At 42.3% G+C, this 27,111-nt stretch overlaps 1 protein-coding gene across 1 annotated transcript; it reads right to left on the bottom strand.

Annotated features, from left to right (window-relative positions):
- Nucleotides 1-4,864: 4,864 nt before the first annotated feature.
- On the bottom strand, nt 4,865-19,399 carry LOC121395217. The gene is made up of 2 exons (XM_041568262.1): nt 19,351-19,399; nt 4,865-8,777 (listed from the first exon to the last, which is right to left on the bottom strand). Exon 2 carries the CDS (start codon nt 7,362-7,364, stop codon nt 6,708-6,710), a length of 657 nt encoding a protein of 218 aa, XP_041424196.1. The 5' UTR covers nt 7,365-8,777; nt 19,351-19,399; the 3' UTR covers nt 4,865-6,707.
- Nucleotides 19,400-27,111: the final 7,712 nt, after the last annotated feature.

Here is a 27,111-nt window from a genome sequence, read left to right on the forward strand (position 1 = left end):
CTGTTATCAGATACACCGGGCTCTCCCTCAATGAGTGTGACTGTTACAGTAGTTGCTTTTGGCAAAACATTACTTCTACCTGTCGCTGCTTCTTCCTATTGGTATTGAGAGCCGAGAGATCACCCACAAACCTCCCTTCCACCACAACCTTCCGCACATGATTTCACCCCCGTCCCCCAGCCTGGTAATTAAAAAGGTTTAGGCACCTGTAGGGGGTAGTTATTTTCAGGCCAGATTCTGCAATATAATAGTGGCACTTGCCAGCACCTAATATTATTGTAAAAATATGGGCATGCTGTGATTCATATGTGGGCGATCAGAATGATACCAAACATGAGGGGGGTCTCATGTTCCAGTCCCCCAGGAACCCTCCCTCCTAACTGATCGGTATAGACTGGTCCTGTTTGGTATCATTAGGAAGCATGTGACCTCCTCATAACCAATATGTAAGTTATAAGGATGGGAATCTTATGACACAGGAGATATTGATCCTTTTCCTATAATTCATATTCTCATAACTATCCCCCCTGCAGTTCCAGATTTCCCGCTCCTATCCTTGATTGACAGATCAAAAAGAACGGACTGGCCCAGCTTCCTTGCCCAAATGATGTGGCTCTGAATTGTGTCAGAAGGCAGATATGGATGTCACCTTTCCACAGCCCCCTGGTGGGATATGTAATCAAGAGTTTCTTTGTTGTTTTTTTTATAAAGCCAGAGCCCAAATGTTCCTATTTTTAACCCCATTAATGCCAACACTATATTGCTTTGACATGACACTAGAATTTACATTTCCTTTCTACATTCACATTTCGTTTGGTCTTTTTCCCAAAATCCCCTTTTACTCTATATGCCAAACCGTCAGTTATTCTGAGCATAGATGTTGTCAAATTCATATTTTAATATATTTGCCCTTAGATCTGTCCTGCATTCTTAAATGGCTTTTGTTAAATTGATATCTTTATAATGTCTTCAGGCCATTCCAGTAACGTTTTACTTCACAATATAATGTACATTAGGGGAAGGGCATCTTAACAGAAGGTTGATCTCTAGACAGCAAAGCTCATACTTCAAGCCTATTTGCCAACAATAAAAGTAAATACAGTTACAATCTCTCATTTTAATAAACTTTCTTCTATTCATTTCCAATAGTTGATGTAAACCTTTTTTAAATAAAGCAATGGCTTTTTTAAATTTCAGTCCATACCCAGTGCCCATTAAGAACTTATATTGCAAAGGATTTCATAAACGTTTCACTATAATCATTTCTGTAGGGCTTTCTATAGAATCAACCATTAATGACCCATCCAACCCCCCAACACCTTTCACTCATTATTTTGTCCTGGTCTTGACCCCTAAAAAGAAGCAGAAATACTTTGTGTATTGGAAGGATTTTCATAGTCGGAGCAGTAACTTTTTTATTAGGAATACTTCATTTCTCAAAGCACATGGCCAGCAATTTAGAGATGTACTTTCCATTCCTGTGTATAAAGAGAGAACCATCCAAATGTGGACACATTTGATAAAAGGCTTGAAAGCTCCTGCATGGGCACAACTGAGCGTCAGCAAAATGTCCTAACCAAATTATAGTACCTTTTCTATCAGTTTTTGAAACTCGAATATTAATACGTAATTTATCCTCTATAACTCTAACCTCCTTTCCCTAAAGTCCCCCAACTGCGAATTTGTTTGGAGCAACCGCTTCACTTATGCGCATTGCTGCAAAATAAACAATGACAAATAATGTTTTAAACATACACATTGGTAACATATTAATAATTTTCTTCAATAATATAACTGTAATGGGTTTTCTGGTGTCTGGTTTGGCCTTGATGCGAGTTAATCCTTTTAGTACTTGCTGGACTAGTGGTTCCTTGGAAAAATTCTCCCTCCGCATCAATTTAGCCCAAAATGAAACCCCTGCCACTTTCTTTTTAATACTAGTAATAGATTACCCCTTCAATTCTATTATGAATTGTACTAACCAATCACTTTCCACTATATTTAATCCTTGCCGTTCAGTCCAGGATGATAAATAGTCTCTCCAGGTTATAACAGCCACTGAATCCTGTAATGTTGACATTAAATAGGAAACACTAGAGTCCAAAGATGATTCGTACAAGGAATTCCCACCTTGTGTTCATCCTTTTGTAGTTCCCAAAATACATGAAAGTGTAACATAGAGAGAGAGTCAGCAGTTTTGTTAATAATTCCAGGGATGTGCTCAGCTTTAATCATAATATTATTGTGCAAAGCCCTAAGTACAAACTGACTCAGTAAATGTTGTACTAGTGGTGAGGAAGATGAAATATTATTAATAATCTGCACAACTCCAAGATTATCACAGTTAATTAGGTTTTTTGTTCACCAACTCACTTCCCCCGATCTCAATTGACACTAGAATTGGGAAGAATTCCAATATGAAATTGCAATGAATAAACCATATATTTATGTGAATGAACCTTCTATTTACATCCTTAATGATTCTGAAATACTATAATGTAATTTTAATGTGTTATTAGAATCCAAACAATTTCAAGTACCATCTGAGTATTAGTTAAATGAAAAATGAACCCCAAATATAGAGGTATAAAAAAACTTTTATAATGTACAAAATATCACAACGGTGCTAGGCCACCAGATAAATGATAGTAGAGGAGGAGCATTGTCCCATGACTGGACCATGTCTCCGACCTCCTGTAGCTCCGGCCTCATGACATTCACCTGGTGGACCAGTGTGACCAGGAGCTCAGTGTGGTTATAAAAGGCATTCTGATTGGCCACACTAAGTGCCTGGTCAGGTGGTGGTGCCGCATCATCAGCATCTTCAGATTTATCATCCTGGATCCACTCAGCAATGAATGAGTTTCAGTTTGAGTAACACAGTGATTGCATTTGTACAGTAGGAATTATACAGGATAAGGTGTCGTGTTGTAACTACAGGAAAATGAACATCTATAAGGAAGGCATTGGCAGGTATGGGGCAGGCAACACCATTTATATAGTTTTTTTGCAGCAGATAATCTCCATTTGATTTACTTGTTCTCTGCAGTTATATGACAGTTACTGATGTTACGCTATTCACCTAAACACACACTTGCTCAAAAATAGCAAAATAAATAGGACTCAATTGGCTTTATTGTAGTTAAGAAAGGAAACCTAATTATTCGGTTTAAATACAGCTATTATAATTGGTTTAAATCTCCATTTGACAGCTCCTTTACTTGTTATCTAACTTGTCTGCAAAATAATGATTATATCAGTCAAAGTCAACTGTTCCAATCCTAATTAAAGTATTCATTCACTTTAAATTTTAAAATAGCAAAGCATTATAAAACAAGTCGTTACTTAATTGTAATAAACAAGAGAATTCTATGTTTTCTTTTTAAATAACTCCACCTTCCTTCTCCATGCGCAGTTCTTCCACCAACTTGGTGTGGCGCCTCTTTAAATCACTCCAGATTCTCTGGAGCACTCGCAGACTTGTGCACCCCCAAACTGCCTGCGCCTCAACCTCAGTCTGGCAGAGAGCCTGGATGCCTCTTATCCCAGCAGGGTTGTTATATCCCTACCTGTGCAAGTACCTGATGAGGTTCCTCAACTGCTCCTGGTTCATCACCCCAGGTCCTGCCATGTTTTGCCCTCCTACAAGTTTAAGGGCATTGGGTATTTATATTGTTGATGCCCATTTTTGACATAATTTTTGGGAGCTTTGGCAGACTCCAACCAGAAGAAATTAGACAACTATGCTGGCACATAATTTGATGAATCTGCTATTAAATTGGGTGTCTCGAAAATCCATTATATATTTTTTTGGTTGCACGTTTCACATAATTCAAACTTTCAATACAAGTATAAATACAACACAACATTGAAGAGATGAATTTATTTGTATGATGACTGAGGCAGCAGTCGCTTCAGAGACCCCATTTATGTACTTGCAGACACCTTACTAGCCGGGCATCTTAATAGTGAGACTGAATTTGCAGCCGTGCAGCAGCATTGGAATGAACTTTATTAGAACCAGAAGAATTAAACAAGACAGACCTCAAACAGAAGACATTGGCCAAATAATGAGGCATTAGTAGCAACAGCAGAAGCAGTAGTAGAATTGGAATGAACTTTATTAGAACCAGAAGCCACATGTTACATTGGCTTTTACATCAGGGGTCACTAACTCAGTCTCTTACTCACCTTGCACACAGGTTAGACTGGCATAACAGCACCCCAAATACCAACCAACACCCACAAAACTCATTCGCTGCCACATCTATCATTAACAGGCAATAGAAACCTAATGTGACTATTCCACTCTAACAGGTAATAACTCCCACTACACCAATGTATTAAACACTCTCTCACTGTAGTCAGGGTAAGTTCCTACTGACTCAACCAGTACTCCAGCACACCAATGGTCAATCAGCATACAGACAGACTATCGTTCCCATTCAGCACGCAGAGGGTTAAGGCTCACAGTTACACCCTTTCAGGCTCGGTTCATTTAGAGCTTTCTTTAATATTATAAAAAGGCTAAAACTGTTAATAAAATAAAAGGGAAAACATGGAAAACCTATACTTTGCTTCAATGATATAGAATTGCTGGTCCTGGAGGCAAGGGGAAACAAACGGGATAACTTCCAACTGCAATTGGTCCTCCTAAGTAAATCCAAAGTTTAGTCAGAAGAGCTGACAATTTATTAGTGATTTCAGGGCATCAGGTGACTGCACACTCCCCCCTCCCTCAGGAATGTAAGGGGCGTGGCCTAGCAGGACACAGATTGAGTGAGTGTGAGCTCCTGTGAGTAGGAACTGGACCAAGAATATAATGACCATAACTCCTTATAGGAACATAGGAGAGACATGATATTATATTTGTAAGGGTAGGAAGGGGTTAAGGGTAGGAAGGGGTTAACACCGAATTATGTAAGGGGGGGTTAGGGGTTAATGCCCCGCTGTCCCCATGGCAACCAACCTTCACTTAAATGATGGATATCCACACGATGTAAAATCAGAAAAATGAAGAACTTTTATTGGCAATGCCTTCCAATATCCATTAACTTTATACAGTCCATACACAGTCCCATAGGTTTCACTTACTCCCTTCCTTGCAGAGCAATAACTTCATACAAACCCCTCACACGGAATCACTGGAGACACAGGAAAACCCCTTTCCAAGGCGACTTACCACCTTCCTACTTCAGTCGGGCTGACACCACAGCAGTGCACCGCGGACCTTTTAGGAGAGGAATTTTCCACCTTCTGGTCCTACCAGTCCGGCATACGTCCTATGTCCCTCTGGCTACTCCACATAGGATTATACTTGCGCCCCTCCTTCACGATGTTCGTGTTCCCCCTAACACTCCGGCCCTCACTGGCAAAGCCACTTACTCCTCGTTGGGGTCTTAACTACCCATTCTAGTGGTCCACTCACTATCTATAGTACCTAGTACTTTTACGGTAGCCTATCACTATCTACTTTTCTTCAGAAGCATCCACTGAACACCCATTAATGTGTTTCACCCCTTTATATACTATCCCTAATTAACCATCCCCTTAACATTCACTGTACATGTGCTGATAACATTCCCCGATCATGTACTGTCCTCACTGCACTGCTTGTGCCTTTCCCAGGTCACCACATGAAACCTTTACCATTCACTTACATGCCCCCTTGTGGTGCATTTTACACATTACAGTCTCCAAAGCATTTAACACTTCCAATCACTTCAACATTTTTACAACACTCACATTCGCTTTACACATACTTTACAATACACGTTTTCATGCACACAACCCAATCACCTTCTTACACTCGACACCTGTTAAATCAAGCACGTCCTCGTGCACACAACCAATCACACATTAAAAATGAAAACAGACACAAAAGTTTGCGGTTGCTGAAATAACTTAATTTTAGTAACAAAATTTGTAAAACCTTATTACCTTCATAAGGTCAGTAACATTTTTGATCAATATAAAACTGTAGAACAAGGCACACGTGTATAACTGAAACAAGAAGTCCAAGGTTAACCCCGACTGGGTAACCATCTTGACCAACTGGTGATACACTTTTCCCATGGCATTGTGGAACCCAAACAGTTAACTGATTACCCCGACTGGATAATCCTTTTCAATGTTAAGAACCAAATAACAGTCTCTGTAAACTTTGCACTCACCAACAGTTCTGTGCATTCAAATAACAGTCTCTGTTCTCAGATCATCCGGGCGAACCAGTTCTTGGTGTTAACAAATGAGATGTAATTCCTTGGGTGAGGTTTTTCCACGGTACCCCCACCCTCCAAGGGTACATGGACACTGAGGTGCCGCTCTGGGTTGTGCTTGGTGCCACTCCGGACATAGTGCCGCATCAAGGTGCGCTCTTGCCCCCACATGGGAACAGTCTCCTCCAAGAGATCTTTCGCTCTCTTCCGAGTATCGCTGTCGGGGTGCACCAAACGGTGTTCATCCAGTTTCAGAAAGGAGAGGATATCCTGCCGCACCCATTTTTCTAAGTTCTTTTCAACTTTGTCAAAAACATACTGCGGGGCGTACGGCATGTAGAAGCCCCATTTCTTGCTAATCTCTAAGTTAATCTTCTTTTGGACCTGGGACACGGCCCTAAATTCTTTTTCCTGAGCTTTCCCCAGTAACACCCAGAATGTGCTTTCATCATTCACCATTTGAGTATGTGGTGACCGATACACACTGCTTCAGGATCCAGCACCCAACAACAACACACTCACCGGCGGTGATACCCTCTGCTCCACTTCGGGAACCTCCGCCTTAACCGGCTCAGTTACTGCGGGTACCGCCGCCACAGATGCAGCACCTTCTGTACTTCCCGCATGGGGTTCTGCCTCCCAATGCTCCTCCCATGGGGCCCCTTCTGATGCCCTGGCACTGTGCGGGTCTAGCCAGGAATCCACCCGATCGATGGAGTCCTGCACCACTGGGGGTATGGGAACACTAGGTAGTGTACTGCGACTGCCAGTACGCCACGGCATGACGTTGGTGCGCAACGCCTTATGCATCATACCTGCTGCCGAGGTTGGTCGCGGGTCAGGCACTTCCACACCGCCATCCTTCACAGTATAGGGCGGCGGAGCCTCGTGGCTTGAATCGGAGCTCAGCAGTCCGGTTACCGCCATCTTGCCTGCTATCTGCGCAGCTTCTCCCTCCGGTACGGTAAGGCGCCAGGCCTCCCATGCAGTCAGGCGCCAGTCGATGTAGTTCATCGATTCAGATAGCTGGGTCTTTAGGTAGACCGGGCCAGTGAAGTAATCCCGGATGCAAACCGGGCGATGTCCAGCCGCCCGCACCTCCGACCACTGGGCCTCGTCGCCGCAGTTCCCGCACATGGGAACCATCACGGTGCTTGTCAGACATCTCAGCTGCGGAGGTACTCTGCATGGTTACAACACTCCTTTGCTTCTTCCACTCGCGTCACCACAATACTGCGCCACACCTCACAGTCTTTTGTGTTTTAAGATGGCCACACTACTGTTTCCTGTTCCTGTGGCATGAAAATGGGTCCCAAGTTGCTTGCCCACTTCCTGCCTGGCACCAGACGCTGCCTCACATACGTCCTTCCTGTCACAGCAGTTACAGGCAGCCAAACCAGGAAACAGCGCTGTACATGATCCCAATAAACAAATCCAATCTTCATAGGGGTTTCCACACAGCACATCCACTTCCTTACCCTGCTCGCAGCGCCAAATTATGTAAGGGTAGGAAGGGGTTAACACTGAATTATGTAAGGGGGGTTAGGGGTTAATGCCCCACTGTCCCCATGGCAACCAACCTTCACTTAAATGATGGATATCCACACGATGTAAAATCAGAAAAATGAAGAACTTTTATTGGCAATGCCTTCCAATATCCATTAACTTTGTACAGTCCATACACAGTCCCATGGGTTTCACTTACTCCCTTCCTTGCAGAGCAATAACTTCATACAAACCCCTCACACGGAATCACTGGAGACACAGGAAAACCCCTTTCCAAGGCGACTTACCACCTTCCTACTTCAGTCGGGCTGACACCCCAGCAGTGCACCGCGGACCTTTTAGGAGAGGAATTTTCCACCTTCTGGTCCTACCAGTCCGGCATACGTCCTATGTCCCTCTGGCTACTCCACATAGGATTATACTTGCGCCCCTCCTTCACGATGTTCGTGTTCCCCCCTAACACTCCGGCCCTCACTGGCAAAGCCACTTACTCCTCGTTGGGGTCTTAACTACTCATTCTAGTGGTCCACTCACTATCTATAGTACCTAGTACTTTTACGGTAGCCTATCACTATCTACTTTTCTTCAGAAGCATCCACTGAACACCCATTAATGTGTTTCACCCCTTTATATACTATCCCTAATTAACCATCCCCTTAACATTCACTGTACATGTGCTGATAACATTCCCCGATCATGTACTGTCCTCACTGCACTGCTTGTGCCTTTCCCCAGGTCACCACATGAAACCTTTACCATTCACTTGCATGACAACACTGCCCCCTTGTGGTGCATTTTACACATTACAGTCTCCAAAACATTTAACACTTCCAATCACTTCAACATTTTTACAACACTCACATTCGCTTTACACATACAATACACGTTTTCATGCACACAACCCAATCACCTTCTTACATATTCATTGGTTATTAATTCTCTCAGGGATTCCATAGATACTAAACATCAATACTGTGTGACCTGCCCCTGCCCAGATATTCACATCTAATACACAGAGTAACAAACCCAGTCATGTTTGGACTCTTCTGAAAGCTGAAATTGCCTATATGAGGATAAATACGTTTCAGGAGGTGTTATATGTGACCATCACTTCACCTGTGAGGGTCTTCCTGGGAACTTTATGTTCTCCCTCCTTGGGCTTCCCCTCCCCATGGAATGGCTCTTATCAGCCTGGGCTTGGAGAAGGTCAACATAGTCTGTGACCCTATTATAAATGGCTGACTCCAGACCTGATTTAGGTACTGGTAGAAATATTTCTTAGGATACCTCGGCCTGTTTTATTAACTGTTACAGGCCTGTATCATGACACCTCCCTCTTTTACAGTGAGAAAGTGGATATTGACTTACAGGTCATCTACACTGCGCTCATGCTGGAAGCTTCTGATTGGCTTGACAGGCCATCTGCATTCCCATCATCACTCTCTAGTGTTGGATAGTGAAATCATATTGTTGGAGAGTCAAACTCCCCCTGAGCAATTTCCCATTGTCCCCAGCCACACGGCTGAGCCAGCTTTGAGGGTCATGATCTATAATAACTGTAAAGTTGCGTCCATATAAATAGGGTTGTCATTTTTTTGCAAGGCCCAAACAATTGGCAGCAGTGTCGGACTGGGCCGGCGGGACACCAGGAAAAAAACGGGTGGGCCCCGCCGGCCCAGATCCGTACCCATATCTGCCTGTTAATGCCGCAACCCCCTTTATCGGAGGTTGCGGGCAAAAAAATTTAGTGCGCACTCTGTATAAACTCGGCTCCGCGCGCATGCGCGGGCACACAGCGCACATGCCGGCGCAGATATGCGGCGTACACGCCGGCGCGGCAGTGGGGGGCCCTGGGGCAGCAGCCCCGGGCCCCCCAGTCCGACCCTGATTGGCAGACATTCCTTCTCTATGGTGGCATAGGCTACTTCTCTTGGCAACAGCTTTCTGCTCAGCTACAGTATATGATGTTCTTCTCCCCTTTTGTTCACCTGGCTGAGAACTGCCCCTATGCCATAGGCAGACGCATCTGTCTGTACAAGAAATCTATGAGTAAAGCCTGGGGCCGACAACACTGGAGAGTTAGCTAGGGCCTTATTAAGCCCAAAAAAAGATTTTTCACAGTCTGGGCCCCATAAAATTACTTTGGGGAGTTTTTTCTTTGTCAAATCTGTTATTGGTTTGGCTATTGAGCTATAGTTTGGCACAAATTTTCTATGATATCCAGCAGTTCCTAAAAAGGACATGACTTGTTTCTTGGTTTGTGGAGTGGGCCAGGCCATTTTAGCTTCCACTTTCTCTGTTTCTGGTCTAAGTGTTCCCCCTCGTACTCTGTGTCCCAAATACTGTACTTCTCTTATACCAGTCTGACATTTACCAGGTTTGATAGTCAAACCAGCTGCTTTGATTTTACCTAGGACTTGGGACAGGTGAGTTAGGTGCTCCTCCCAGGTGTGACTGAATACAGCAATATCATCTAAATAGGCTACTGCAAATTGCTCCAGTCCATCTAGAAACCATTTACAACTCTTTGAAATATAGCAGATGCATTTTTCATGCCACAAGGCATTACTTTAAATTGAAATTATTATTATTATTAACATGTATTTATATAGCACCAACATATTGCGTAGCACTGTAAAGTAAATGTGATTATACAACTAAATCACATGAATTACATACATAGAATATATGGAGTAACAAACATCACAATCAATACAGGTACAAAGAGGTGAGGAAGGCCCTATGCAGAAAGAGCTTACACTCTAAAGGGAAGGGAGTAATACACAAGGTGTGGGAGTGGGCAAGATGGAATTAAGTGGGTGAGAAATGTGGTACTGTATGTGGTGTTGTGTTTGGTAGTTAAGCAGAGTGAGGGGAGGCTTCTCGAAAAGTGTGTTTTAAGAGATTTCTTGAAAGCAGAAAGGTTGGGAGAAAGTCAGACAGACCGTGGGAGAGAGTTCCAGAGGAGGGGTGCAGCCCTTGCAAAGTCTTGAATGTGAGCATGTGAGGAGGTAATGAGAGAAGAGTTGAGGAGCAGGTCAGTAGAGGAGAGTAGTAAGCGAGTGGGTGAGTATATAGAGATGAGTTCAGAGATGTAGGGTTGGGCAGAGTTATGAAGTGCTTTGAATGTCAGGGTCATTAATTTGAATTTGATTCTGAAAGGTAACAGAAGCCAGTGCAGGGATTGACAGAATGGCGAGGCAGAGGAGGAGCGGTTGCTGAGGTGTATGAGCCTCGCAGCAGTGTTCATTATGGACTGGAGAGCTGACAGTCTCTGGAGGGGGAGGCCAATTAATAGAGAGTTACAGTAGTCTAGACGTGATATGATGAGAGAGTGAATAAGAATTTTGGCAGCATCTTGGCTGATAAATGATGGTATTTTGGATATGTTCCTTAGGTGGAAGTGACATGATTTAATAAGTGACTGGATATGAGGAGTGAATGACAGGGCAGAATCTAGGATAACCCCAAGGCACCGGGACATAGGACAGGGCAGCAGGTGAGGCAGTGTCAGTAGGAGAGAGACAGGTGTCAGTAAGTGCGAGTAGGTTAAAGGAATTGGCAATGAAATGGTCGTGTATAGCGGTGAGTTTGTTGCAGACAGATCTGACATTCCAGAGAGCACAGGAAAGATTAACTGGGTTTTTGGGTATAGCAGTAAGAGTTCTGTACTGTTTGAATTTGCTCCGGAGAGAAGGAGCTCGTGGCCGTGATATAACTGGGATGGGGTAAGGGCCAGGGTTTGGGGAAATGTCCCCAGCTGCCAGTAATAGAAAGGAAAGACTAAGTGACAGTGGGATTTATAAGTCCTTAGTTTGTATGAAAAAGAGGAGTTTTGTGGAATAGCTAAACAGAGAACTTTATAAACTTCATGTGTGGAGAGGGAAGGAGAGAAGAGAGGCTGAGATTTGTATAGAAGTGGGATTTGATGGAGGAGGGAGTGAAAAATGTTTTATGAAACATGAGTGAGAGGAGGAGAAATACAGGATAAAGTATGTTTGGAGTAAGAAGTAACAAACTGGCAGGTACAAACAAATCTGTTTTCTTCTTATCCCAGATGGTTCACTGTTGATTACAGGGGAATCCGGTTCCTTTTGCCTTGTCAATGTCTTGTCCAACTGCCTTGTTTAACTGTCATTTCTAAGCACTTGTGAAATATTAGCACTAGTACCATCCCCAGTACTGGGTCTGAATTTATATGTAGCTGATTGGGAAAACCAGAGCCTAATTAATCAATGAATCAATTAAATAGCTAGCAAAGGGCAGAGTTTTACAGACACCAGAACCAGATTTTGGGCTATAAAAATATCTCTTGTTCACAGAGGAGGGGACACAGATGTGAGCTTGAGATATTTATCAAAGAACTAAAGTAGAATAGGACTGACAGACAAAAGTTATTGGGGTTAACAGATACAAGTAGGGATATAAACAGAATTACTAGAATAGGGAGTTACAATAGATATGTAGCAATATATGGATATAGCAGAATTACCAGAATAAACAGTTGCAGTATATGGATATGGCAGAATTACCTGTAGGAATGAGAAGAGAGAGGAGTTAGTTCCATGGAACTGCCTTGTTTAACTGCCTTTTCTAAGCACTTGTGAAATATTAGCACTTAGGAAATATTAGCACTCATGCGATGCCCCAGACACGACGAAATAACCCAAAGGGAGTGACAAAAGCAGATCTTTCCTGTGAGGGGAATTTGCAAATAACCTGTACTCAGGTCCATGATGGTTAAATAACTGGCACCTGCCAACTTATCTAATAATTCATCCATCCTTGGCATGGGCATCAAAGACAGTTACAGCATTTAACTTTCTGTAGTTCACACAGAACCTGGTGGATTTGTCCTTCTCGGGGACAAGGACTACTGGTGAGGCCCAGGCACTGTGCTTTTTGAATTACATCAAGGGCTAGAATTTCTTCTATTTCCCTTTTAATATCTGCCTGTACCTCGAAGGAAACTCTATCAGCTGATTGTCTGACAGGACGATGCAAACGGGCAGCCCTGTCACATTGAGCTTTCATCATATTGATATGGAAAACCTTTTGCCTTTTCCCCTGTCATCAAGAGCCACCACATAAGTTACATCATTAATTCGCTTCTGAATAATGTCAGGCCCCTCGCACGCAGCCTGAAGCTTCTTTTGTCTCATTGGTATTAGGACCCACACTTTCTGCCCCATTTCATAAACTCTTTCATGGGAGTTGCAGTCATACCACTGTTTCTGATTTGCCTGAGCCTGTTCCATATTTTCATGCACCAGACACAGAGTTTCCATGTTCTCATGAAATTTCATGATATACTGAATGGACCATTTTACCTTCCCAGGCCTCTCTAATTAGGCCTAATGGGCCCCGCACCCTTCTCCCATACAGGAGCTCAAATGGTGAGAAACCAGTAGAAGTCTGGGGGTACTTCCCTGTAAGCAAAGAGTAAATAGGGGAGGTACTGCTCCCAATCTCTTCCCTGTGAGTCCATAAACATTTTAAGCATTTGTTTCAACGTCCCATTAAAGTGTTCACAGAGCCCATTAGTTTGTGGATGATAGAGACCGGCAACTATATGTTCTACCTGTATTTTCTGACACAGGCACTGCATCAGGTTGGATATAAATTGAGTGCCATGATCTGTCAGTATTTCCTTAGGAAAGCCGACCCGTGAAAATATGCTCAACAGCAACCTTGTCTATCCGTATAGAGGACAGAGCTACTGCCTCTGGGTATCTAGTAGCATCATCTACTACTGTGAGGATAAATCTCTTGCCAGCACTGCTGGGTATGGCTGGAGGACCTATAATATCTATGGCCACCCTTTGAAAAGGTTCATCAATAACAGGCAATGGAATCAATGGGGCCTTCACAACATCCCCAGCTTTACTAACATGTTGATAAGTGACACAAGAATGACAATAGTTAGAAATATCAGTACCCATGTTAGTGGAATCTCATGGGCCACCTTCAATAATGGTTCTCTAAACTTAAAAGGTACTATAAATTGTCTTTCAATAATCCATGGTTCTATGGTATCAGTTGGAATTAGTTCTCTATACAGGTTTCCATGGTCCCAATATAACTTTTCCTTGTCAGACTCAGGTGGGGGTCAAGCTTGGGGGTCCAGCTTAAAGACATCTCAGCTTTTCTAAGCTACCATCTGTTTTTAGAGCTGATTCAAACTCAGAACTGCTAGTCTGAGACACCGGCCCTGTTGTGAAACTGATAAATGTCAGGGACTTCATAACTTCTGAGTCTCCTATTTCAGTGTGTGAGGGGTCTGATAAACACAGGTGATCCCCCCATAACTAGGTCTGACACTGGTTTGAGGCCTGTGCACTTTGCTGATGGGTCACAGCTACAACAGATGGGATACCAATACAGTCTACTTCATCATAATAGTCTATGGGGTTACAGTAAACATTTTTATCCTGTGTGACCGGAGAGAAATTCTTGGGTACCCCTGAATCTGTCACTGGTGGAACTACAGATAAACATCCATCCCCTGGTTCCTCCATTCTCCCAAATTGTACAAAGTCATTACACAGTACCTTATGATGTTCAGGAGTCTCCAGTATGAAAGGGGGGAACTGAAAGGGTTAACTTCTATCCTTGAAACTTCTGTCCTTGCTCAGACTTCTTTGTGCAAAACCTGCTTATATGGCACGTACATCTCTTCTTATCACACCCCACTCTCACAACTTCTACATTGTTTCTTTCTGCAGACACACAGAATAATACTTCTCATTTTCCCTTAGGCTAAGGCATATACCTTTGTAACATGTCATATTGGCTATATAAGCAACTGCTGTAACCCTAATAAATCGGAACTTGCTTTGTAACACACAAGCCTACTGTGTCGTACTTTGCAAGACCCCTGCGCAGTGTATCTGGAAGGTGTAATCAGATGGTTTCTGCCGTGCCAAGACGAACCAGTTCGCACAGGGATAGCACAGTGAAAGCCCGGGATTTCTCCTGTTCCTTTCACAGTACAGGTGCCGATTCACTGGAAGCTGTTGCAGACACATACTGGGATACCAGCCTGGCCAGATCAGTTCCCAGCAACACATTGGTAGGAATGGTGTCCGACACTTCCACCTCCCTAACCCCTCTCACTGCACCACAATCCACATACACCTGAGCCATGGGCACTGCAGGGCTGATTCCTCCAATTCCTTTAACATCCATGGTTTTCCTGGGAATAATGTCTTCAGAGTTTACCATCAGTAATCTTGTTACCTACAGTAACAGGTTGTAACAAACAAAACAGCCGGGAATGAGCTGGTCTGTTTCCCAGTCGTAGATTTCCTTTTCTCTGGACAATTTACCCTCACATGGGCCCACCTTGTTACATACAAAGCATTGTCAGGGATCTAGTGATGCAGGCTTAACCCCTAATGAACTAGGGACATTTTTAGGTGGTCCTTGGTAGGTAAGGTAAGATGGGCTTCCAGTGACCTTCTCTCCCTTCCAGATAGGTAGAGAGGTTTTGCGTCCTTCTGGCGTCCGGCTAGCTGCATAAGTATCAGCAGCCTGGTCTGCTATTTTAGGCTCCTGGTCCATAACAAACTGTCGTACTTCCAATGGACATATGTGTAGAAACTGATCTTTGACCATTAAATCAGTTAAATCCTCAACTGTGGTAACATCCAGTCCAGCGACCCATTGCTTAAATGTAGTTTTCAAACTACTTAGGATATCTGTGTAGCTGTCAGCATTGCCTTTTTGTAGGGACTGAAACCATTTATACCGGTCAATTAGGGCTTGTCTGATGGCATCACAATCCCCATCAAGATCTGGCAGTAAATCCACTAAGGCTTCCAGGGCTTTGCCTTTAACCCTGGTGTTGGGGTAACCGGTTATCAGAATCCTGAAGTCCCCTGAACAGCACAACCTTGTGTTCTAGGATCCGGGAACTTGAACTTGTACAGAGATCCGGGAACTTGTACAGAGATACTAACAAGCTGTGAGTCTCATAAATTCAGTTTATTAGTGGTGTTACAGAAGCATATATTCAGTGTACAGACAATGAACATCAGAGTCGGACTGGCGCAGTCGGGGCCCACCGGGTTGTGAACCTCGGGGGCCCCGAACGCATGCGCAAAAACTAGTGCGCATGCGCGCACGTCAGGCCCAATGCGCGCATGCGCAACAGCGCCGGAGAACTTTTATTGCTGTTCGGGGGCCAATCTAGGACCGGGACTGGGCCGGCGGGGGTCCAACGGGTTTTATCCCGGTTTCCCGCCGGCCCAGTCCGACATTGATGCACATTCCAATGTGCCGACACGTAGAGCAATTGACTGCAACATGATGATCCTGTATCCTGCAGTCCGGTGGAGATTATAGCTGCAGCAATATACAAAACATGAGAAGCTGCACATACACAGATGGTAATCCTTCAATACCCTCTTTGATCATAGTATGATCATAGTAAATGTAAAATATTGAGGATGGGTATATAAATGAGAATGTAAGCGGGCTAACTGAGAGTGTTCAGATGTTTCAATCATAGAACGAATCACGAGAACGGAATGAACAAACAAGGTGCAACTTAAAAAGGACGAGACAAATCAAAATAATTGTAACAACAACAATAGGATAGAAAATATTCTGCATAATTTGAGAACCGGTAGGAGACCAGCCAGTAAAGACAACATACCAATGGTGTAAGTCATGTTGTAATTGTGAGCCTAAAGAAATGAATTTATGTTTAGTAGCGACTGTTTTAACAACAGTATCATAAAGTTGATCTGTATGTTTCCTATAAGCAGCAATAATATCAGTGTTATCTTGGAGTAACGTACAAAACTAATGAGTAGAGAGTTGATAAGAATCAATAGGTAAAGACGGAGGATAATAATTAACTTGGAGATAAGCTTCTGGAATTGGAGAGAAATAATAATAATGCTTAGAATCCCATTGAAGGACAGTAATATTTGATAGACGGCCTGCGAAAGGTAAGGATGTATCAATTAAAGGTTCCCTATAACAGAATTAGTGACTAAACAGACATATTGAGGAGCAATTTCGATCATAATACTATAGTCACTAGGGTATACATGCCAATGGCAGATATTAAGATCTTGATGTAGAAGACAAAGTTCATATACTGGACTGGATTGTGACCAATTCTATGAACCGGGTATGAAAAGAGACTTTAACATATTACGTCGAAGATCAGGGGGTATAACACTAAGTGGGATCTCCATAGTAAATATAACAGAGTGAAAGGCAGTGAGATTGGAGATGACAATCACAGGTGTCATTAGATAGCATTAGATAACCTATAGAAGCAGAACCCTATAATGTGACAATGGTAGACGTATTCCAAACATTACAATGTCTATTAGCAGGACAAGTGAAATTATCTTGGGTTCTAGACTTATCATTTTTCCACCCCCATTGCCAAACATCTCAAAATCATCTAATAGAAAACAGGAGCAATATTTAAGCAAAGAAGCTAAATGATAAAGGGGAAATGAGCTATTTAGGCAAATGATAAGAATGTGGATAAAAGCAGTGAGAATGTTGTGTATTAAAATGTACTTACTTCTCCAGTCTGTGTCATGTAATGTCCCCTCCAAACCTTCACAGACCTCTCTGCCCATAATGTCCACAAGTCAGCGTTCATAAGGCTGGAGCCTCAAAGATGGTAAAGTGCCCCCTCCGGTCTTCTGGGTCTTTGCTCTCCTGGCAGCAAACTTCGCCCGTATCCAACACTTCAGGTCACTGAAGCGCTTGTAGACAGTGTTCCGATCTCTGAGTACAGCGCCTACAGCGTTGACTTTGTCCGTTACCAGCTGACAGATTTATTCGTCTGGGAACATTGATGCGATGGGAGCGACATCCAAACAACACATCCCATCGCACGATCACTTCATCAACCAGTGCTGCATTCTCTTCACTGGTAAATCTTCGGCCCATTCGCCCACTGGGGCCCTCATCTCCGTCGTCCTCCTCATTATCCTCCTCCTCTGGCCGGTGTGGGTTCCTCCTCCTCTTGCCTCCACCTGTCGGGGGGGAAATGTGGCGTGCCCTGGGGGAGGCCCTACTTCCCCTGGCTGGGGTGCCGGACCTTCCACGTGTCCCTGATGTTGGGGGGGACACGTGGTGTGAGCTGGGGGTGCTCATAGTCCTGCCACTCCCAGACCTCTCCTCTCCCCCTCTATGGGACCCTCCACCTGACAGGTTCTCCTCTCCTTCAGCCCAGGAACCCCTCCCTCTGACACTCCAGTCCCCCTCTCTCCCCCTCCTGTGGTGACTTACATGGGATGTAGCCACCCTGGGCACCTCATCAGGGCTGGAAGCACATTCTCCTTCCTCCTCCTCACTCCTTCTTTCTATTTTCTCAGCAGCAGTTTGGCAGCCTCCTCCACCTGGCTCATCCAAATAGCAAGTGCGCATTAAGGGCGAAAATGCACCTAAAATGGCCTCCAGAGGACTTCCTGTTTGGGAAAAAATGGCATAAAGGAAGTGGGGCATGAAAAATTCTGGATGTTGAGGCAATCAAACATCCAGAGTGGAACGCAGGACTGGAGAACCCCAAGACGAACTGTATATATACTTATTCTAAGCGCACATATGTGAGTGCAACCCGTATTTTTATCCTTTTATAATATTAAAGAAGTTTTTACACGATTTTAGAATATCTTTTTAGAAACCTAAAGTTAACCAGGATTGGGACAAAGAATCATACTATATGCTAGTGGCAAAACTAAACGTTTGTAAGTACCCATTACCTTACACAGGAGGTGGCCACGTATATTATTAAAAAGTCACGGATAAAGGGCACTTGAATCCCTTGGTGGAAGATATCAAACCACACTATATAGCGGTTGCACAAAGGGGTGAAAATCTTATTCGAAAATACTACACTATATTATATTTTTGTTTCTTTTGGTGTCTATCCCTAAGCTTTTAGCGCTGGTATACCTTCAATCAGGAGGTAATCCTAAATATTGCAGGATATTTAACGTCCTACAAATATACAAAATATAACAGTTAAATGATATTAAAACATATCATGCAATAAGAACACTTAGTAAATGCTGTTAGATCAGAGGAATCCTGTTCCAAGTAGCTTTATGGAGTTTACCTAAAACTCCAGGAATTTACCTAAAACTCCTATAATATCCCTCGTCAGGGATTTTCTACTAATAGCGCACCGAAGCTATTCGTATCCCAACCCTACACTAAGGGGCCGATTCACAGACTTCGAGTGAAAGATTCGAAGTTAAAAAAACGTCGAATTTCGAAGTGTTTTTTTGGGCTACTTCGGCCATCGAATGGGCTACTTCAACCTTTGACTACGACTTCGAATCGAAGGATTAAAACTAAAAATCGTTCGACTATTTGACCATTCGATAGTCGAAGTACTGTCTCTTTAAAAAAAAAGATGATTTAGCAGGACACAGATTGAGTGTTTATGAGCTCCTGTCCAAGAATATAATGACCATAACTCCTTATAGGAACATAGGAGAGAGATGATATTATATTCATTGCTTATTAATTCTCTCAGGGATTCCATAGATACTAAACATCAATACTGTGTGACCTGCCCCTGCCCAGATATTCACATCTAATACACAGAGTAACAAACCCAGTCATGTTTGGACTCATCTGAAACCTGAAATTGCCTTGAACCCATCAGCAGTTTTTTATACTGTTGGTACAACAGGTCTGGGTATAAATATGTTTCAGGAGGTGTTATATGTGACCATCACTTTACCTGTGAGGGACTTGCTGGGAACTTTAAGTTCTCCCTCCTTGGGCTTCCCCTCCCCATGGAATGGCTCTTATCAGCCTGGGCTTGGAGAAGGTCAACATAGGCTGTGACCCTATTATAAATGGCTGACTCCAGACCTTAGTGAAGAGAGGCCTGTCATGTGTCTGATTTAGGTACTGGCAGAAATATTTCTTATGATACCTTGGCCTGTTTTATTAACTATTACAGGCCTGTATCATAAGAATGTCAACTCTGCATCATTCATTTTATAGATAGATAGATACATTGCAAAACATATTAAATATAAAATAACCTACATAGAATACAAATATATCATAAATATATAACAAAGAACCTATATATGTACACCCTTTGTTCTTTAATATGTATAAATTATCCAAATATATTCTATTGTGTCTCACATATAGTAAAATTATATTTTTTGACCCAATAGTGTAGGTATTTTTATTACTCAAACCTCGTTATAAGGCAAAACTCAGAGAGAAGGCTATTCAAAATAAATGAGGTAGTTTATTAGCCCAACAAGACAATATAACCGTTTTGTGTGTGTGTAAGCTGTCACAGTAACACGAGGGCTTACCTCTTACACCCTTGGAACAAGCTTTTTATACCTTTTACAGGTATAAGACACACCTCTTGGGTTTGGCTATAAGGGGTTACACTCAGTCTCTCAATCACCTTACACACAGGTTAGAATAACATCAGACACCCCAAAACACACCAACACCCACAAAATGAATTCGCTGCCACTGTCTATCATTAACGGGTCATAGAAACCTAATGTGACTATTCCCCGGCCTCTATCACAGGTAATAACTCACACTACAGAAATGCATCACTCTCTCCTATGGTAGTTAGTCAGGGTGAGATCCTACTAGTTCCACAAGCACTCCAGCGGCCAAAGGGTTAATTCAATTTACATTTCCTGCTGCCGTATTAGTTATTCAACATATAAATAGGCAACTTTCCCTTCCCACACATACAAAGGGATCAGACACTTGGGCACAAGCATTAATATGGACTATGAGTTTGTTAGATCACAATGACAAAAGTTATTAAAATGATATTTTTCATATTACTGCAGAAACAGTGTATGTATATAAAAGTATATTACCAAGAAGTCATACATTAAAAAAGAATTGCAAAAACAGTAAATAAAATAAAAGGGAGTAAAAACACTTAGTTTAGGAATTTCCTGTTGTGTCTCTGAGACAAGAGTTGGGAAACCCTGGGAATACAATCCAGGGATATGGAGCCTCCTTGTATGACATGGGGTAATGGATCTGTCCCCTTTTTATTACCTGTTGGGACATTCCCCTCATTACCTTATACATGAGGTAGGAGTGCCCAGGAATGTGTCATTTACGACCCCTGCAGGGGGTTGTTATTTTCAGGCAAGATTCCCCAATATAACGTGTACTTGCCAATATTATAATAAAAACATGGGCAGGCTGTGATCCATATGTGGGTGATCCGATTGATACCAAACACTAATGGGGTCCCGTGTTCCAGTCCCTCCCAACTGATCGGTATAGACTGGCCCTGTTTGGTATCATTAGGAAGCATGTGACCTCCTCATAACCAATATGTAAGTTATAAGGATGGGAATCTTATGCCACTGGAGATATTGATCCTTTCCTATAATCCATACTTTTCTACTAACTATCCCCCTCTGCTGCTCTAGGTCCACAGCTCTGTTCTTTGATCAACCAGCTTCCTTGCCCAAATGGTGTGACTCCAAATTGTCTCAGAAGGCAGATATGGATGTCACCTTTCCACAGCCCCCTGGTGGGATACCCAAACAAGGGTCTCTATGTGAGCCTGAGACCAAATAGTGTTTTTGTTAACTCTTATGATGCCATAGCAATACTGCCCTGACATAACATGGAGTCTTAAGATTGATATTTATTGTATATTATTGGACCCTTTATACCAGCCATTACTCATTATGGATAGGGTGTTCTTATTATTTTATCATCATTACCCTTCTTGAGGTGGACCACATCTCACATCATACACAGCAATCTGGATACATTGGGGGCCCCTGTGAACAGGGGAAGTTTGTTGTAAATAGGACAGTGGCCTGTGAGTTATAGTTCTTTACCTTGGCAGCATGAGTACAGACGTGTACTGGTTACAAAACTGAGCAGTGAGCTCGGGGACGTTCTTCCTACTCCAGGACATGTCTTGCTCAAGTGACGTTGGTACCAAGGAACCGTTACAATAATGAAAATACATGAACAGAATTATGTGTGAGTATATAGGTGCAACTTATTTACTTTGAAAGAAAATATTTATATGTGAGCAAAAACATAATACTGCGAATAGAGAAAAAGGAACTCTTTTATCAAAAATAAAAAAAACAGGACCTTAGAAGTTACTACCGGGGCCTGACAACAGTCAGAAAAATAGTTTACAGAAAATAGATAGAAAAGTACCCCGTCAACTAATTTTATATCTAGTAATTATTTCATAAACTACCATTCAAGTAGACGTTAAAACCACAAAACTTAAAGGAAAACTATACCCCCAAAATGAATACTTAAGCAACAGATAGTTTATATCAAATTAAATGACATATTAAAGAATCTTACCAAACTGGAATATGTATTTACATAAATATTGCCCTTTTACATCTCTTGCCTTGAACCACCATTTGGTGACTCTATCTGTGCTGCCTCAGAGATCACCTGACCAGAAATACTGCAGCTCTAACTGTAACAGGAAGAAGTGAGGAAGCAAAAGGCAGAACTCTGTCTGTTAATTGGCTCATGTGACCTTACATGTGGTTTGTATGTGTGCACAGTGAATCTTACGATCTCAGGGGGCGGCCCTTATTTTTTAAAATGGCAATTTTCTATTTATGATTACCCAATGGCACATACTACTAAAAAAGTATATTATTATGATAATGGTTCATTTACATGAAGCAGGGTTTTACACATGAGCTGTTTTACTCAGTATCTTTTAATAGAGACCTACATTGTTTGGGGGTATAGTTTTCCTTTAAATCAAAGTGCAGCACGTACCGATCAATGAATCAAAAAAAAAAAATTTCACCGTGATAAAGCTCATAAGCGAAAAGCGCGTCGCTATTACCTCTGGTTTTAATTACTTTTTATGTTTGGTCTATAACAATTGAGGTGGGGGTGAACCTCTGCTGCTACAGGCAATCTACTATCTCTTAAACTCTTCCTTCTGTTCTAAGGGGCCGACGATTTGTGGCTTTTTAGGCATAGTATAGCCTCCAACCATGATCAGGGCAAGTTAATTCCAAGGCTTACCCAGTCCTGCCTTCCTCTTTGTGGTGTCCCAGGCTTTGGGACATCTCCACCACCTACTTTTTCATTATATCTTCTTATCTTACTGTAAGACTGTAGCACTGGGGTTTTAGCCCTCATCCCAACTCCTGGTCATAATCAAAACAAAAATTATTTTTTGTTTCTTTTTTTTAAAAAATCCTATTTATTTATACTTATCTAGTAATCGACCTTTATTGCCCTGCACTTTATATACAAGTTTTATCTAAATTATGAACTTTTTTTTAAGAACATCAACTTTGTAAATGCACTTTTTGTTCTACAATTAATTGGCACTTTATAATGAATTGTGGATCTTATAAATAACACCTGAGTCTAATTATGAATTTTTAATGAATTGATTGTTAACCTAGAGTCTGGCAACATTCATTGGATATACGCACTAAACAGCACTTTATATTTCATTTATAAATGAATTGGCCTGGGAATTGATTGACTCTACATAAAATTGTTGATGGATTAATTGATTGGTACTGTAAGTTTTGTGGTTTTAACTACTACTTGAATGGTAAAAAACATAATTCTGATCATAATAAAACTTTAAGCAAAAGTTATTTTCCTTATCAAACCTCCCCATAAATAGCTAATAAAAGCTTTACCTCATATATGTAGATCAAATGAGAGCAGAAGTTGGGGAAGGGATACAGCGACTTATAGCACACATCATCATTTTTAAAGGGAAATATAGGCCAAGAACCAAGGCTAAAATGACTAGGATAGGTTTAAAGAAACTTCCAAGGAAGTTGTTTAACCAATTTCCAATGTTGCCTAGCCAATTAAAAGAACCATTTTTGGAAATATCCCGCGCTTGTTGTTGTAATTCAAAAACCTTGGCCATATGGGATTCAACAAGTGCTTGTGAGTCATCAATGAAAGTACAACATTCCTCTCTAAGACACACACACCTCCTTGTTCTGCTAACAAATAATGTAGGGTCATTCTGTTCTGGAGGGCTACCAATTTGGACAAGCTCTGCATTCATTGCAAGGATAGCAGCTCCACTGTTATTTAGCATACGAACGAGAAGGAAAGCATACAAATTAAGGCAATACATCATTTCTATTCTCCAACCTCTCCAGGCAGGAAAGAAAGCCCAAGCTTTATCCATTTTACTAAAAAGTTCTCTTTTCAATATTTTAAGATCTAAAACAGTTGATGAGTGTGCCTTAAGTGCAGTTGATACTAATTCAAATCCTAACAGCAGGGATTACATTTCCTATAGTACATCTCCCATAGGTAACCATGCATAGGCTTTTTTACCACAAATGTAATAAGTACCTTGGGGAAGAACCATAGGGCAGTGAATACCTTGCGTCCTGACCTGGAGTATCAAAAATGTTATGTTACAGTGGACCATCCATATAGTCTAAATCCCACTCTAAACTGTTATTGGCCCAGGAGACACAGGGCTATATAGTGTCGCATGCTTGGCTTGCATCATTACAGTTGACATAGGTAGTGGCTGCTTCAAAATGTGTGTGTACCTGAGTAATATTGAGATCAGTTGAATTACATGTAGTTTCACCTACTAGGATTTTAGGAATCCTTATTGTCTTACCATTGATGGTCACCCAAGTTCTCCTACTAAAAACTGTACAGCATACAGAAGGGTGCCGTACTATACCTGCTAAAGTGAGAGTGGGGGCTGGTTTTTATTCTCATCTCCTTCAACAGAAATGTCTCTATACTCTATACAAATTTGGATCAAGAGTTGAAAAGTCCATTACGTATCCTGCTTCAATATCAGTCCAAACAAAGGGGACCCTGAGTATAGGGGTACCGAGGCTGTGTGGAATATGAGAGCAAACCCAACAGTCAGCTTTATTTTCAATAGCGGCTGTAGCATGGTGCAATTTTAAAAGTTCATTATCAGTCCACAAGGCACTTATGTGGGTGAGGAGGAAACAGGAAGGAAACAGATGGTGAAGAGGAAACAGGAAGGAAACAGATGGTGAAGAGGAAACAGGAAGCACTATACTACTAATACTACCCTGGTATGACATCTCCCCCTTGAAGAGTGGCTACAGGACTGGCCTATTGGTCTTCTCCTTTGCCCACTGGCTCAGCACAGTCTCCCTGTCTGGAAAGACCATCTGTATTCCCATACCCACTGCCCTTTTGTGCTGTATAGTGAAGTCATATTGCTGAAGGATTCAACTCCATCTGAGGAGTTTCCCATTATCCCCAGCTACTTTGTTTAACCAGCTTAGTGGATTGTGAACTGTGAGATAGGGTTGTAATTTCTGCTAAACATTCCTTCTCTACACTGGCATAGGCCACTTCCCTGGGTAACCATTTGCTGCTCAGGTATTTCATGCGCTTGCCCTTTAATGTTAACCTGGCTTATGTCAGCTCCTAGGCCATAGTTAGAAGCATCAGTCTGTACTACAAATCTGTCGGAGCTTGTAAAACAGGGGCCCTGGCCAGGCTAGTTTTCAGGTCCTTAAAAGCCTGGTCACCATTGGCTGTCCATTCCACTAGATGGGGTAGCCTATTTTTGGTCAGTTCTGTTAGGGGTTTGCACAAGGTACTATAACAAATTTCCTATAGTACCCAGTGGTACCCAGAAAGGACATTACCTGCTTCTTTATCTTAGGGGTGGGTCAATCTGTAATTGTCTCTACATTCCCTGGTTCAGGATGAAGTGTATCGCTCCCCACTCTGTGTCCCAAGTACTTAGTCATCCCTATTTGGAATTTCACAGGCTTAATAATTAAGCCTGTCCTCTGGATCTTGTCTAGAACTTGTGACAGGTGATCCAGATGTTCCTCCCAAGAGTTGCTAAAGATGGCGTTATCATCTAGATATGCCACAGCAAAGCCTTCCAGTCCACGCAATAGCTGATTTACTAATCTTTGACGGGTATTTTTCATGCCAAAGAGAATGGCCTGGAACTCATACAACCCAAAAGGTGTTATAAATCTTGACCTTTCCTGTGCCTCTGGAGACTCAGGGATTTGCTGGTATTCCCTGATTAAGTCCATTATTGTAAGGTACTGTGTGCCAGTCAGCTGATCCAACAATTCATCTATCCTGGGCATAGGATATGCAGCAAATGTAATGTAAGGATTCACAGATAGGAGCCTATATGCTGAATCACTGGTGTTTATTAAACAAAAATGTGCACAGACCTTTGCAGAAAGATTTGAACAGCAGCAAAAACAAATCCATGTACAGGATTTAAATGGCAACAAAAACAGTTGAGGGACAGTCCAAAGGTTGAGATGGGCAGAGTTCATACAAGGTCAAAAACAGGCTGAGGTCAATACCAGGAAATCCAAAAATCAGGAGTAACAGGTAGAAGATAAGAAACAGAGCAGGGAAACAAGGCAGGAACATTACAAGATTTACCAGATTCAAGATTTCAGGAACAGGATCAAGAACACGATCAGGATATCACGGGGCTTGGAGTCAGCAGTAAGGCCAATAATCCAGCACAGCATGTTGGAGAATTAGTCTTAAGTAGCCCACAAATGAGCAATTGCCCTCAGTTGGATAGAGGATGTGTACTTGCAGAAACTGTCATGAAGTCACCACACTGCCCCCCTGTGGCTCAAGCAGGAGGAGCAATGCCTGGAACATAACAGGTCCCTGGTTCAAATCCAGGGAGTTCATCAGAGGTAGTAACTAAATTTAGTTTCCTGTAGTTCACACAGAACCTAGTAGTACCATCCTTCTTTGGAACTAGAAGTACAAGTGAAGCCCATTGGCAGTGGGATTGCACAATTAAGGCCCATCATTTCCTCTCTTTCCCTCTGCAGTGTTGCCTTTACTTCTCGGGATGCCCGGTAGGCTATCTGCCTGAGAGGGTGGTGATCCCTGGTGTCTACATGGTATAAGGCTAGTGAGGTTCTGCCAGGCTTGCAAGAGAAAGTACTGACCTAAGAGTTAAGTAACCTTGTTACCCGAGTTCTTTGCTCCTCAGAGAGCTTGCAGCTGACCTGTGACCCTCCTATGTCCTCCATTCCCTGGGTCGTCACAACTAAATCTAGTAAAGGATCAGAATCTGATTCCTCAGCCAAACTGCAAACAGGCAGAACAGAGATCTCCTGCTGATAATGGGCCTTGATGATGTTTACATGATAGACCTTTTTTTCTTTTCCCATTTATGTCTAAGGCAATTACTGTACATAATTAACATCATTCACCATTCTAGAATAGTGTATGGGCCTTGCCAAGAACCTGTAGCTTATTCTGATGCAATGGCACCAGGACCAAAACCTTCTGCCCCTTTTCATAGTCTCTTTCCCTGGCATGGAGATCATACCATTTGTTTCTGATTTGCCTGTGCCTGGGTTACATTGTTTTGTTCCAATCCTGT

Source organism: Xenopus laevis, chromosome 6S (genome assembly GCF_017654675.1).
Source record: "Xenopus laevis strain J_2021 chromosome 6S, Xenopus_laevis_v10.1, whole genome shotgun sequence".
Taxonomy (NCBI): domain Eukaryota; kingdom Metazoa; phylum Chordata; class Amphibia; order Anura; family Pipidae; genus Xenopus; species Xenopus laevis.